Source organism: Gobius niger (assembly GCF_951799975.1).
Source record: "Gobius niger genome assembly, chromosome: 15".
In the NCBI taxonomy this organism is placed as follows: domain Eukaryota; kingdom Metazoa; phylum Chordata; class Actinopteri; order Gobiiformes; family Gobiidae; genus Gobius; species Gobius niger.
This window is the reverse complement of record NC_136866.1, coordinates 15,877,604-15,893,211: the sequence shown is the minus strand read 5'-3', so window position 1 is coordinate 15,893,211 and position 15,608 is coordinate 15,877,604. Positions and strand designations below refer to the sequence as shown.

Sequence of the window (15,608 nt, the reverse complement as noted above, 5' to 3'; positions counted from 1 at the left end):
ATCAAAAGCTAATACAAAAACATGTATGACACTGAAAGTTAAAACATTTTAACTGGACATTTTTCAGACATAGCTGCCTTTACATCTTTGGCCCTCTGAAGAAGAGAATTGGGTGATTCTCGAAACGTCGGGCAACTATGTATGCAGGTCCAGTTTATCGCTAATAAAAATGCAGACTTGCATTAACAGCCATCCATGTATAGGCCAGAATTTTGAAGAAGAAGAGAAAACATACAAATATTCTGCTCTCCAAGGGGCATCCTGGGTGAAATAGAACACCGCTTGTCGGAGCTCTGATGTAGATTCAGTGGTTCAGACGCCGAGGATCCTAAACATTGAGGAACAGCCCTGGAGTACGTTGTCCAGGTGTGAGTTAGCCAGCAAGGGCCTGTCACGATAACAAAATCCAAAGTTCGAAAGTGAAGGATAAGTCGATATAGTAATTATCATGACAGCCCTTAAAACTGTCAGCAATCCTTACTGTTATGCTGGTCATGGCTCTGACTTTAACAAACCCAGTCCGCTATTATTCCGTGAGTGGGCCATGTATTCATAGTGTGTGTTTTGACTTCGCCCGCCGAATCCAGTCCGCGGCCGTGTATTATCCAGTCCGTGTCATGTGCAAAACTCAGCATCCACGTGGCAGTAAACAGTCCCACGATTCGGAAAAGATGTATGAATAGAAATCAAATGCACTGTTTTCAACACTGTAATAATGATACAGAAACACACATCCACCCAGTGTGTTATAGTACAGCCTTTCATTTTAAAAACTCGAGATTGATTGTGTCAAGTTGATTAGAAAATATGAGGAAGCGTCCATTGTGTGATAATGGTAGTGAATGAAGAATTGGTGCATTTTGTCCCTTTTAGAAAGAGAAATGTAACTTTTGCACCAGTTTCAAGGTTTGCAATGACAATAAAGCTTTGGAATGCTTTTCCTCTTGGTATTTCAGATCTTATGACGTCCGTCTATGTGCATATGGACAGCTTGTGAATTGTGTGTGGTGGGGGGCGGGGTATGTGGTATAGACAGCTCGAGCGTACTACTGTAAATGGCAGAGCTCAGCACTAAAGAAAATCAATGCAGTGATAGGTGGGCGTGTGACGGCCGACTCATAAACAACAATATAGTGTTTTACAAGAAGCTATCAGCTCGTCTCTATGCAAAACAGCCATGTGTTTTGTTTCGTAGAGATTTCATTTTGATAAATATTCACCACGAGACCAGCTTTTGACCGTCAGCCTTCTGGTTAAAGTCGCTTCACAAACTGAGAAAATGTGCTCAGTTAAAGCGGCGATTAAGAGGTTAAAGAGGGGAGGAATTTGATTGTTTACTTGTTTAAATTGGACTCTCCTCACTTTGCAAACTTACAGACTGTCACTTTAATGCTCTTGGACCTGTTTAAAAAGTGTATCTTGAATTGACTTAAAAAGAAGAAAAATTGTCATCGCAATTGAAGACCAACACAAGACTCACAAAGACTATCTTTGTCTGAAATTGCGCACTTCTACGTGACTGTGCTTCTCAAACGGCGGCGCACGCCCTCCGTTGTTTTGTTTTTTTACTCCTGGGTTGTGTGAGTTGGTTGGTTTCTCAATGGCTGTACAGCAGGCTGGAGTGTCGCACTGTGCTGTGGCATTATGTAACTCCTCCCCAATTTAGATGAATAACATGAAAGCTGCTTGGTCGGCTCCTGCTCCTCTACCCCTGCACGGTGGATATAAATAGCTTTTTTTTTTCCTTTTTTTTTCAAAATCTTATCTGGAGAGCGTGTTGTAGGGGGAGCTTTGAAATGCGGCCCCGTAACGATTAGGATCCTATTGTTCCGCTGCTTCTTACAGTAAGCCCCCCGCGCATGTGAACACACGGAGGGCTGGAGATAGCTTTCTAATGGCACCGCGGATGCTCGGGAGTGGGGAGAGGAAGAGGCTGTTTCCTCATCGTCGGAATGTTTCACTTTGGGATTCTCCATTTTAGAGCTGAGGCTTATGGAGGATCTGTACTTTACTTGAGTAGTGTTTTTGTTTCTAACTGATAATATCTCTATCAATGATCCAAAGTAAAAAAAAAAAAAGACAAGAAAATGTATCCATGTGGTTTGCTCATTATAAAAGCCTAACAATGCATACTCCAGAACAATAGGTGGCACTGTCCAGATCTACTGTCAATGTCATAGACTCAGGACCAGGAAGAAAGTTTGAGGGCAGTGAAAACAGGTGAATTTCCATGTTTTAAAGCTCCTAACACTTATTAAACTGATTTGTAACTTCTACTTTGAATATAGAAGTATTTTCTGCAAATACTTCAGTGCTTTCACTAGTAATAATTTGTCTGTGCAACCTTTACTTTTTTAACGTGCAGGTCGTACGGATTTAATATTTCAATGATCTAAAAGGGGATTTTGCCCATATTAGCATTTAGCCACTGTTCGCCCAACTTTAGCTGGTGTTAGCATAACATTTGCATGTTGCTTACCTTCATAGTCCGTGTTTTAGCTATTTCTTTCCTGTAGTATTTGCCTTCGTACCTCTGAATGATACCATAGCCCCCACTGGAAGGCAGCAGTTGTCCACATTTGTTCTTATCGCGGCTTAATGATGTTCTGTACAGCGTGCTCCTCTGTGGGGGCTCTGCCCACAACAACTGTGGTTGTGTAGTGTAGTAGAAACACAACTGTGTACTCGGTGTGACATTCGCACAGTTTTAACTATTCCTCTTGACTTTGGTCAGCACATCTTCTCACTTGGAGCGCTCTAAACTGTGAATTTTGTTGCATAGAGAGAATCAAAGTGCCTCGACATTTCTTTCGACATAGTTCAGAAAGTCTGTTCAACTGGCTGTTGCCGAGTTGTTTACATCCTATTTTCAGTTTCCATGGGCTCATTTAATGCAGTGTTTTGTGGGAAAAATATAGAATTCTACATTTCATGTCAATCATCCTCCGATTTGCTGGGTCCAGACGCCGCTGGGGACAGTAAATTTGAGTAGGCTCTCAATCGTTCAGGAGGTATTCATCTTTGTTCCGCTTTAAATTGTCGACTGCACTGAGTTGATTGAATGAACTGAATTGACTCAGTCCAGTCGACGATTTAAAGCTTCACTGCGATAGTTGAGAACCACTACCATAAACCATCCTGCTCAAAAAACACTGCGCCATCTATTTGCTATCATGTTGTTGACTTAAAAATGGAGGCTCGTATATAGTTTTTTGGGTATATCTTCATTTCTCCGGCTGCTGGCAGAGGACGCCCGGACCAAACTTTGAGGCTTACACCAATGAGGTCCGCCATGTCCACATAAACAGGTAGAACTGAAGGCTGAATTGTGATCTCAATGCCCTCTCAAACCAGTGACAACACGCTACCTTTTTGTTTGTATATTCCGGACCATTTCTGACACCTGTGCGTGAGTTGAATCCCCCAGCCTCGGGAGTAATTGGTGCGTTGCCCCGGGTGTGTCGCCGATGATGGATGCCTCCGCCGCTGCCTTTGAATTAACAAGGTTGCTAAGATACCGCGCCTCATATTAGATTAGCTTATCTCCTGTTATTGCCGCCACTACATTTCACCGTGCAGCGCCCATCAAGACTTTTTTTTTATTAATTTGGGAATCTAGCCCGGCTGCCGTGGGATAGGAGAGCACACTTTTTTTTTTCTTTTTTTAGCAAATAGTATCTAATTTGTGAACAGAGACTGATCTGTTGCTTTCTGTGCTATCATTATACACAGCTTTTATCACTCATTAATATTTTTGTTGTTTTTGTAACATTTTTAGTAGGGATGCACTGATACAGATACAGGTATTGGGTATTGAGCTGATACCACATTCTTGTACTCATAGCCTACTCGTACTCATTCATCAGGTCCCAATAGCCTACCAGAAGCCCGATACCACTTGACATGCAGTGAGCGCTCCTACGGGGCGCAGCTCTCCACTGAGGAGAGAAACAACTGGAGAATTCTTTAGTGTAAATACAATATTCCACATAGAGCTGACATTATTACCGACTACAGTCCCTAAATCAGAGTCTGTGCTGGATTTAACCAAATGTTGTTAGTGCTGCAGCGTGGAGTCTGCACTGTTTACAAGATACAAGCAAATGTTGCTGTTGGCTAACAGTTCTGGCAATTCTTGCCCAGGGGCTTATAGAGCTCAACAGTCCCACCCATTCCAGGTCACGTGTCGGGGTCCAACATAAAAAATCCCATGTATTATTAGCATTGACTTTTCGAAAAAGTCAACTATTAAGAGTTTAACATCCCGGCACCGGCTAATCAGCTATGTGCTAACTCACGGACATGAAAGGTAAAATTGAAGACTTGTCTAAAACGTTATGAACTGCAAAATTATGAAAGTAATTTTGTCGTATTTTCAAGTGTTGTTTGTTTCTTTCTTGTAAAATACCCGCGCAAGAGTCGGTAGTTAGCACATAGCTGATTAGCCGGCTGATTAATCTACTTTTTTGAAAAGTCATCGCTAAAAATACATAGGATTTTTTTGTGTTACTAGCCGCTAACTAGCTGCTAACTCGCAGCTAACAGTACTGGCGATTCTTACGCTATTTTATGCCCAGGGGCTTATTCATTTGAAAAACTAACCAGCAACTAAAAAGTCCTCAGAAAATCCAAAAAAGAGACCATTTAGCTGCAGTAATAAGTAACTAGGGCTGCTCGATTGTAGAAAAAATAATAATCACGATTATTTTAGTAATAATTGAAATCACGATTATTCAAACGATTATTTGTTGCCTTAAAAAAAAAAAATCTTATTATTTTAAAAAACAACTATGGACTACATTTTCTTTGGACAATAAAAGCATTTTTTTTTAATATGCTCAAGTTTCTAAACTAATCCTATAGGGATCCCTGCCCCCTGCTGGCCAGCCCTCACACCTGTCCAACAGAGCCGCGCGGCCTGATGACATCATCACACAGCGCTAATGTTTTTATGTCAAACCAAAGCATGAGCCTTTAGCACGTGAAATGCGAAGAGAACAGAAACAATCATCACAGCAGCATGAAGTAATAAGAGTTTGTTTGAGCTCCGTTGAGATCTGCTCCTGAAGAAGAGTTTTAGACTTTTCTACTAAACAAAACCAGTGCCTGAGCAAAGGATGTCGAGGCTTCTCAAACAGCTGTTCTCCTTTCAGCACAAGGTGAGCTCTTAACAGTGGCGTTATCTCAAAAGTTAGGTATAAAAAATATTAGTACGATATTATTTACAGTTCTGTCACGCTGCGCTGGTATTTCAGCTGATCAGACGCCTCACACAAACCACACTGGACGGACTTTTTGCGCTTTGGATGGACGAGCGGGAGGGCATCTTTAATAATCGTTTGTTCTCGATGATGCTATTTTTGTGATCGTCTAGTGTAATAATTGAAATCGTAATTAAATTTCGATTAATTGCACAGCCCTATAAGTAACCATCTCAATACTATTGTTAAATAAAAATAGATTAATGAATAAAGTGCAAGCATTAGGGAAAAATAATATTGAATGAAAAAATTAAAAAAATAAAATGTCTGTTCAATTCTGATACAACTTCTCTTAAAAGTGTCGCCTACTTTACTCAAGGAAATGTAAATGAGTAAATTAACTAATTGCTCACCAGTCTGCTATGAAAAAGTCTATAAACCGTCTATTCACTTCAAAAAGTCTGCTGAAGAAAATACATTGTACTCGTATCGGTATTCAGTATCGGCAAGTACTTAAATCAAAGTACTCGTACTCGTATCGGTTTTAGAAAAAGTGGTATCGGTGCATCCCTAATTTCTTGTCAGCTTTGTTTTTTAATGGTGGGGAATGAGGGGTGCGGGATAACGCTTTATGGTGACAGTTTGTAAAATTGCAAAATGAGGAGAGAAAAAGACATTTCAAAAGTAGAAGAAGAAGTTTATCCGTAAAGTGCCTTTCACAGACATAGTCACAAAGCGCGTTACATGAGACAATTGCACATTCACTCCACACTCGATGGTGTTCAGGGGGAGACCACCATGCATTCACGCACACATCATTCATTCTGGCCTATTGTATATGTTTATGAATTCATAACATTCAATTAAAACCCAATTGTGGTGTGATTCTATTTCATTATTTTCTTACACACTGGTATTTTATTGGGCATAAACCTCTCAGCGCTTAGTCCTGGCTTCTTCGGTAAATCATTATGAACACGAGCCAGCCTTTTGAACGCCTCTCAACAGATCCTAAAGATTTGGCTCCCATTAAAGAGAACCAAAAGCGCCCCAAGTCAAGATGTCCTCCCCAGCCCCTTTTTTGCGGATCTGTAGGAGGGTCTATATCACGGTTTATCATTTAATCCGATGCTAGGGGCTGCATTTTCAATTGGATATACAACATGAACCAGCGCAACATAAAAGCGACATGAGGGACTTACAGAGACGGTGATGGAGGAAGAGGATGAAAATAATTGTGAGAGAAAATAAATTCCCTCAGGTTATGGTGAGGAAGAGAAGATGGAGAGGCTGAGGGGGCTGCTGAACTGCTGCCGAACTATCAACATTCTACATTCTGCAACGGTGGCGTTGGTAGAGCGGGTTGTTGTTGTTGTTGTGTCCTTGGGCAAGACACTTCACCCTACTTGCCTCCGGTGTCTGCGTGCATTGCTGTATGAATGAGAGAGTGAATGAGTGACTGGTTCCTTACCGTAAATCGCTTTGGGCCTGATAAGGGTAGAAAAGCGATACATAAGTTGAGTCCATTTACCATTTACTTTTACTCCACTACATTTTGAAACGTTCTAATCCATGACATTTCTACAAAGGCTTCAAAGTGAAAAGTAAATTTCATCATGTGCTTTGGAGAAGTGTTCAGTCCTAACTTATGCCGATAGTTAGCAAGCTAGCTAATTTGGGACATTTCTCAGAACCTGTTAGCTTGCTCAATGTATTTTTGCCTATCTTCATTAGCATTTAGCATCTATTATATATGGATGGATGGATGGATGGATGGATGGATGGATGGATGGATGGACAATCCATCCAGCCATCCATCCATCCATCCATCCATCCATCCATCCATCCATCCATCCATCCATCCATCCATCCATACATACATACATTTTCTTCCGCTTTATCCGGGGCCGGGTCACAGAGGCAGCAGTCTCAGCAGAGATGCCCAGACTTCCCGATCCACACACACCTCCTCCAGCTGTTCTGGGGAGACCCTGAGGTGACACCAGGCCAGCTCAGAGACATAGTTCCATCAGCGTGCCCTGTGTCTTCCATGAGGCCTTGTCCCACTAGGACATGCCTGGAACACCTCCCGCGGGAGGCGACTAGGAGGCATCCGAAACAGATGCCCGAGCCACCTCGCTCTGTGGGGTCCGTGGGGTCTGTGGAGTCTCTGGAGCTCTGTGGGGTCGTGAAGGAGCAGTGACTCTACTCCGAGCTCCTTCCGGGTAACTGAGCTCCTCACCCGATCTCGAAGGGTGCGCCCAGCCACCCTGCGAAGGAAACTCATTTCAGCCGCTTGTATTCACGATCTTGTCCTTTTGTTCATGACCCAAATCTCATGACCATAGGTGAGGGTGGGAACGTAGATCGATCGGTAAATCGAGAGCTTTGCCCCCGACTCAGCTCCCTCTTCACCATGACAGACCGATACAGCGACCGCATCACTGATGACGCCGCACCGATCCGTCTATCGATCTCACGCTCCATCCATCCCTCACTCGTGAACAAGACCTCGAGATACTTTTGATACAAATTAGCACATTAAAGTGGTTTCTAAGCTAAATCATATTCAGTTAAGTTTTTGCTTCTTGTAGGAGAGGAAATACATCCACTAAATATCATCTTATATTACGTTAATTATGAAAAAAACACAGATATTATATAAATGCTATGAAACGGACATGTCATAACTTGCCATAATTTAAGATAGGGACTGGCTCAATTAATTTCAATGGAAATCACGGGATAGTAACACACTGAAATCAAGCCTCACATCTTCAGCTCTCCGCCGCGTTGGCAGCGAAGCAGGTGTCCGAGGCTTTCCCCGTCGCTCCAGTCTTTAAATAAACCTGTACTTTCACACATTCCGAGCGTATTGTCATCTATATTTGATGCTAACCCGCGCATATAGAGGCCTGCGGCGTGCGTGCGTGCGTGCGTGCGTGCGTGCGTGCGTGTGTGTGTGTGTGCGTGTGTGTGTATGTGTGTGTGTGAGTGAGTGAGTGTGGCTGCTATAAGGGAAAGCCCCATTAGCGCGGGATCCCGGGGAGATAAAGACTGCTGACTGCTTTATGTTGCGGAAATGATGGAGTGAAGCGGAGCTGCGGTATGAATGCATTGTGCAAGCTATAGCAGGCTGACAGACTTGACAGCACGTAGCCCGCTAGCTAGGAGGACCCGCTGGCTAATGTGACAGGGAGAGGCGGCGTGCTAACGGTACGTTTAGCATCCAGATGGGGAATACCCCTATGGTGTAATACCTCTGGTCAAATAATACTCCATTAGAAAGTAATATTTGCCCAGTCAAATGTTAAGGTTTTTTTTCTGAAGTGAAAGTATTTAAATTAGAAAATACTGTTTAAATCAGTGTTAGGAAAAAAACTGTTTCAAATAACGGCTTCAAAAAGATAAAAATCGCGCCCTTATTGCGCCTCTGTACGGCAACACGACGGGGACAAACCTTCTTCCTTGTTGTGAGTCAGCGGCATTTGAGAGTTTGTATGCACAGCGCCCCCTACTGTTCTGGAGTGTGCATTCTTAGGCTTTGATTGACTTCATAGAAATGCAGTGAAGAAAGTATTTTATTGATCTTTCAAGTATAGTAGACTAAAAGTAAGTAAGTTCTCAGCAAGAACAATCAAGCAAAGTATTTGGCTACTTACTGACTACCTCTGAGGACACGTTTATCACTAAAATGGGTTAAATACATGTATTTGTCATGTCTTTCCCAAACAATGCCCAGGTGTAAACTTGGCAGGGGTTACACCGGTTTGCCCTTCCAGAGTCCCCTCTAGGGCCAAGACAGGTTAAATGTTTGAAAAATCCATTTTTAAAGTAAGCAGTAGGATATGAGTTTGTAAGTAAATAAAAATAATGGAAATGCTAAAAGACAACACATTTGAGGATGTTGTATTTAAACTATTCTTACCGACAATTTACTGAATGTCTCCCTCTGCTCTTCCTCACCCCCTTTCACCCTGAGCTGTCCTGTCAAATAAAGCCCAAATAAAAGCCTGAATAAATAATAAAAGAAGATGAAACAACTTACTACCACTTTATTTTTGTCATGCTTTTTCCGGAATTTCGACCACAACCGACCATCTCTGTCATCGCTGACCGCTCTTTTTCTCTCTGATGCAGAGTTTATCCAGCCGTGCACTGCCCTGTGTGCGATATACTCCAAGGGGAACACTGTATGTCCCCACGGGGCGGAAACACAAGCTCTGCTCCTTGTCAGCGCTGCCAACTGGAGTACTACGTCGGATTTCAGCATTACTCTATTACTTGTACTATAGAAACTCCATGGGAAAAGGGTCCAAACTACATTGAAAATAGCCAACTGTCACATCCTCCTTCCTTGATAGACCTTTGTTGCAGATATTTTTTCATTGTTCTCTTGAGGAGAAATATCTCTGGGCCCAGTTACGACACTGAGGGCCCGATGCGATACATACTGTGATACAACATATTCCAGTGCACAAAGTATTGTCCCATCCCTGGACGCTAACAATAGCATACTGCTGCTAGCCACGGTCATTTTGCGCAGCAATCAAAAGGACGTTTGGGGAGTTGGTGAAAGTTGAAACGATGAGAGCCAAAACATCGGTATCGGTTCAGTGTTGGATATTTGGAACCCAATTCCGTATTTTTGGCCAGGATCAGCTCAGATTTCGGATGGCAGGATCGGATTGGTGCATTCTGAGTCAAAAGAGCATGCGACGGCCTGTACAGGCGACTTGTGTGGATTAGCCTGTTCTGACGAAATGCCTTTTTTTCATTAAAGAACATGCCACCGTTTTTCCATACTGAGATATTTTCTTACCTGAGTTTAGACGAGTTGATGCGTACCTGTCTGGTGTTTGTGCGTGCCCGTGGAAGAGTGTGGTCGCTTCCAACTTCACTCTCGTTTGGAGCTATAGGAGTATGCCGGGAGAGCCAAAGATGTTGCTAACAACATCTTTGGTCGTTTTGTGTGACTGAGGGCACGCACAAAGACCAGACAGGGACACATCAACTCGTCTAAGCAATATAGGAGTATTATAATGCATATATTCCAAAATGAACAATACTTTGTCCCAGCCCTAGTATCTATATTGTCAAGTTCTTACCAATAATATAAAATATGGCTGTGGGTTGAAAAGTTGTCAAAGGTCCTGTCCATACGAAGTCAAGCTGAGGACCAAACGCAAAGATATTTTATCAATCCAGTGTATCGTCCATACGAGCCCGGCGTTTTGGGGGTTTGTAAACGAACATTTTTCAAACGAGGTCCCAGAGTGGAAAGATCTTAATACACCGTTTACGTGGCTCCGTTGTTACATCTTCGCAACGTTTACTAAAACGATGACATCACAGCTCCAGAGTGGTGTCTGTTATCCATTATCTACTGACCTTAAAATGAGTTTTACTCATGGATCTATGATGGTTTTACTCCGCTCCTCTTTGCTCCACTGCAGTTCACAAGCCACAGGTGACAAGTAGAAAAACACGGCCGAGTCAGTCTGTGTTTTTAGACTGGCAGTAAAAGTCACTGACAGGTTTTTCTGCTTTAGTCCCGTTACATCTGAAGAATAAACTCTCCTCCTCGTCTCTTCTGTAGATTTTCACTGTTTACATTCCACATAAGTTTACTGCGCATGCCCCTCTACATCAGCGTCACAGCGCCTCACACAGGCCTGGAAGATGAAATGCTCTGTTTTCACAGACCTGAGTCGACTCATGTGGACGCGTTTCTGAAAATATAAGCGTTTTGTCTTCATGTGGATATAGCTAAAGTCTGCTGCTTATCTTGAATATCTTGAGCTTTGAAATGACCAATTGCCTCCACTCTCTGGCAAAGAGATTAACAACTTTGGCATTCTTTTCATTAACATAAAATCCGTAGTACCAAGATGGCATAAAAACCTGGTTTGCGAGGAGGAGGAAAGTGTCCGGATCACCAAGAGAATGAGTTCACGATGCAGTACAGTGTGCGGTAAAGTTTGGTTATATAGTGATTGAAGAGTCCAGGGCAAGGGTGGACATTACAGGACACAGCCCAGGTCTTACGACCCCAACGCTCTTTTGACCTTACAAAAGATTTAACATTTCATCCCTCCAGACCCGTGGCTGGTTTAGCACCAACTTCCATTCCTCAGCTGCAGATTTCTCATGCCAGTTGATTGTTTTTGTCGCCATAAAGCGTTTCATCCCAACACGTTTCCGGAGGTTTTTCGCTGCTTTTATCGTTGCCTCTCCGTCCCCTCCGGAGTTTCCCCCTTAATGTTGCCCACAGACACGCCGGGGATGAGAGGTGCAGCGATGGCCGATTTTGACAGTGCATGTTGATTGGCTCAGAACAGTTGCTGCCTCTTGTAGGAGTGTGGAGCCGGTTATTTTTAGATCAAGGGGGAAGCTGAGAGAGAGAGAAAGCGAGAGGGAGAAAGAGAGAGGGTGCATGCTTGTAAGGAATACTGCAGTCTTGAAAGAAGTTCCCCCGTTTTTTTTTTTTTTCCTTTTTTTTTTTTTATGCAGCAGTCGCAGGCTCGATTAATTCCGTGTACATATGCCCGACATCCTGGTTTCTGGAGGGGCGCGAGCAAATGTCAGCGGCATGTGTTCGCAAAAGCCCAAAGCGGCGTCCAGCACTTTGGCATCACCGATCGAAAACATGCCTTTGCCATATTCTCACATGTAGAGCACGTACGGGGAATGGGAATGAGCAGAGGCGGGGAAGGGAAGAGTTTAGCTTCCTGGTAGCCTGTGGGATGAAGCTGTCCTTCAGTCAGATGGACCTGGCATTGATCTATGCCCCACAGGGTTTATACAGGTAGCAGCAAATTTAATCGCCTTTTTAAACTTTTTTTTTTTTTTACAATGTTACAATGTTGATTTCTCATTGAAAACAAACCTGGAATTGTGTTTCGAGCCGCTAGCCCACCTGTTTCTCCAGTGTCTGTGGCGACAGCTCTCCCCGTCCAGATCATTGTTGTTGTCAAAAACACCACAGTCCAGCACAGTCCACTGAGCTCGTCCAAAGTGGAGTCGCACAGATCCAGCTATTTTGCTTTCGATACTGATACTGTGGGGGTTGATACCAACCGATACCAAGAGAGTGAACATGTGAATGGTCCTCTTTTCTCCACTGTGAGATCACTGGATCACATCCATCCCTGGATGTTAGCTGTTGCTGCGGTATTTGTGCGCAAGAATCAAAAGAACATTTATGGAGTTGGTGAAAGTTGGAGCCAAAACATCAGCATCGGTTCAGTGTCGGAATGTGTTTGGAATCGATTCCCAATTATGGATTTTTGAGATCCTAAAGCAGGTGCTATATAAATGTGACCACTTTTTGACCATTTAAAAGTAGTAATTTGTAAAAATATCAGCCTGATGTGTGAAGTTTGTGCCATATTACGATTCGTTGACGTTGTGTATGGTCAACCCAATAGTCAATATGTGACAAAAAGGGGTTTACATTTTTCGTCACATATTGACTCTGAAGGACAGCTTTGGCAGTAAAAAATACCAACTTCATCTTATTTTGACTAAAAAAGTTCAAAATTAGGCATAGTCCCTTTAAGGCACACCCCGTCCACCTCCTTCTACTTTTCATTGTCAGTCTCTCTCTCCTTCCTCTACATGTCTGTCTACACATCCATCACTCAGTCTGCAATGACTCATGGGGGCCCCCCCACCAGCCGCAGTCAGGGGCCCATCTACATTACACAGTGTGAAGGTGGGGCTCCAGGTCAATGAGTTCTTGAAACTTTACGGGCTTGGGACGATGGGATATCTACGGAAACTGTATCCAAAAGCACAAAGCATCTATCTATTGTGGCGCCATTTTAACCCTCAGCGTTTCCTGTGTGTCGTTGCAGTGAGTGACAGCTGCTATCGGAACCTGGCAGAGGACCGCAGCGGAGTCAACCTCAAAGACCTCGTCCACGACCCCTCCCTGTGAGTGCCGACCTTTTTGTTATTACCTGCTAAAAATACATCCGTGACTGACAGGCCCCACGCATGGAGCCACAACACTGTGTTTTTATTTTAACGGCGAGACACGGTGGTGAAAACATCAATTTTTCATGCTATGGTCACTTTTTTCTGCCTTGACATCTTAGTTTTCACATCAAAGTACAAAATAATTAGACCAAACTCACCCTTTACGATGTTTATTACATGACCCGTATCTCTTCACAAATACTGGCACCTTCGGTATCCGCGTGATGTGCAAAATCCCCCTGGCAAGACTGTGCAATCCTAATATGGTCATTTCCGTTCTGAAAGACGCCAGCCGCGAAAGTCAACAGAAATAAACATACAAGAAACTTTAGCGCTACTTTTCGCAATATTAGGTATTCCTTACACTCTTTTCCAACATTTTGAAGCAGGAGTCTCTGGCCAGAAAATCACAATTGCAACTTCGCTGCCGCCAGGTCGGAGCCACCAATACACACAAATGGAATCAGGAAGAAGAAGATAACAGGATAACGGGCAAAGCTAACTGCGGGCTAGTGCCACTTAAACAGTATTTACAGCCAAGTTTGAGTGAAAAAAATGATCTCCATTGTGTAATTGGATGTACTATATCCTTCTCTCCCTTTGTCTTTTCTGTCAGCTTAGAATTTACTCTCACGGACAATTAATGAGTAAAAAACGCAACTTGCTACGACACCTGCAGTGGTGCTTATGGCCTCTAGGGGCAAGAGTTAAGCAGTTAGCACTGCTTTAGAAAGTTTGTTTAGGGGGATTTTTGAAGATGTAATTCCGGCTGTTGTCTATTGAGATTTCAACTAGAGGTGGGGATGTGACGATATTAAACTGTTTTACGATCTCCATAGCTGAAGATCGGTCATTTTTGTGTGATCGTTTTATCACGACCCAAAGCACATCTGCAGGGTTGACTCTTTTCCTGTTGCTGTCTGTGAAGGAAACCAAAGCCCTGAACATGTCGGAGTGTACTCATTTGGCTGTGAGCCGCTACTCTGCAGTGCACATATACGACCAGGCTCCTCAATCCAGAGCTTTCTGTCTCTAATTCAACAGCTCTCATGTCAGTGTCTTTCTGCTCTGTGCGTGGAACCCAGCGTGTGTTTATTTACCTGGACCATGTGTCCTTCATCCTTACTGTTCGGTCAGACAGCGCTTCCTTCTTATTTGTCTCAAATGTGTCTTTGAAAATAAAAGACTTATCCAAAACAGCAGTGAATATCAGTTCCTTATTGTCAAGTAGAATGGTAACTCAATAATGCTGCGTTCAGACTGCATGCTTCTCAGTCTTCAAAATCACGCCCAAAGCCCCTAGTTGGACACTTGTGCTTATTGAAGTCAGACGCTGGTCACAATGTCACCGAGCGTCAAGACGCTCTAACAGTTCAGAGTGTATTCGTCAGATCAGAGTGTGTTCGTAGCCATCTTGGAAGTAGCTCTTGCCTGAAAACTACAGTTGTTTGGAGGCTAGCTAGTTTCCCTTTCCCATATCCTATGGATCTTTAACTATACCTCCATGGTCTATGTCAGGATCTCCCCTGTATTTAAGCCTATATCCAGCCTATACGCTGGACATTTGTGCTGGTGGCAAGTGGCTATTGGCTAGTTTAGCCCAGTTAGCTTGTTACAAACGCCTACAGCTCATTGTTGGTTAAAAGTATGCAATGAAACACAAATGTGTCAAGTCCAGCTCAGTGTGTGATCACCATAAAGGCTGCTTTATGTAGTTGCCGGCTTTATTTACGTTAATTAAGCGCCTAGCATAAAAATAATTATTTCTATCCGCAGCTAGCTCCTGGAGAAAACCGATCGACTACGACCCACTGTAGATGAAATGTGAGCAATAAACTTCAAACTCCACAAGCCCGGCTCAGTGTGTGATCATTGTTAAACGGTTGCTTTATGTAGATGGGGCTTAATTGACTTTATTCTTGCATATTTCTCGTTTTCACATTGATTGGAGCTTTAGCTCGTAGCATTAGCTTTGGGAATGTTTCGAGCATCATCAAGGCCCAAACACATTCCCAAAGCAGATCCAGCCACTCAAATAAGGTTTCTTGTTTCGCTGCTTTTAATCCTGGTGTTTAGGTAAAGAAACACCCATGTGTGTCTTTGTAAAAGTCCCAGAGCCGCTGTAGCTCCGGTTCACAACACGGTGAAGCTAACCTCCGTGACTCTGCTGTTTACATCTGCAGGTGTACGTCACTGTTGGAAAGCTCCTGATTGGTGGAATTTCTCTAAAAAGTTCAGCAATTCCAACTTTAGCGTCACAAAAAACAAGATCCAAAATCCCCTCGGGAAAACTTTGGAACTAATATGTCGACAAAATGAAACCATGAAAATAATCCTGGTTCTGTCAATTATTAACATTTGCCTATAGCGGTGCTTAGACCCTGGCAATTTACCTTGTGCCGGTTGAAGAGATTGATTTTAAAT

General features: G+C 43.1%; 1 protein-coding gene across 11 annotated transcripts in view; it reads left to right on the top strand.

The window, feature by feature from the left end:
• gphnb (gephyrin b) overlaps positions 1 to 15,608 on the top strand; it is a 114,697-nt gene that overhangs the window by 32,852 nt on the left and 66,237 nt on the right. For all 11 annotated transcript variants that reach the window (XM_079572691.1, XM_079572690.1, XM_079572698.1 and 8 more), the window contains exon 2: positions 13,061 to 13,139. In XM_079572691.1, coding sequence (XP_079428817.1) covers positions 13,061 to 13,139 — 79 coding nt within the window. The remainder of the gene's footprint in view (positions 1 to 13,060; positions 13,140 to 15,608) is intronic.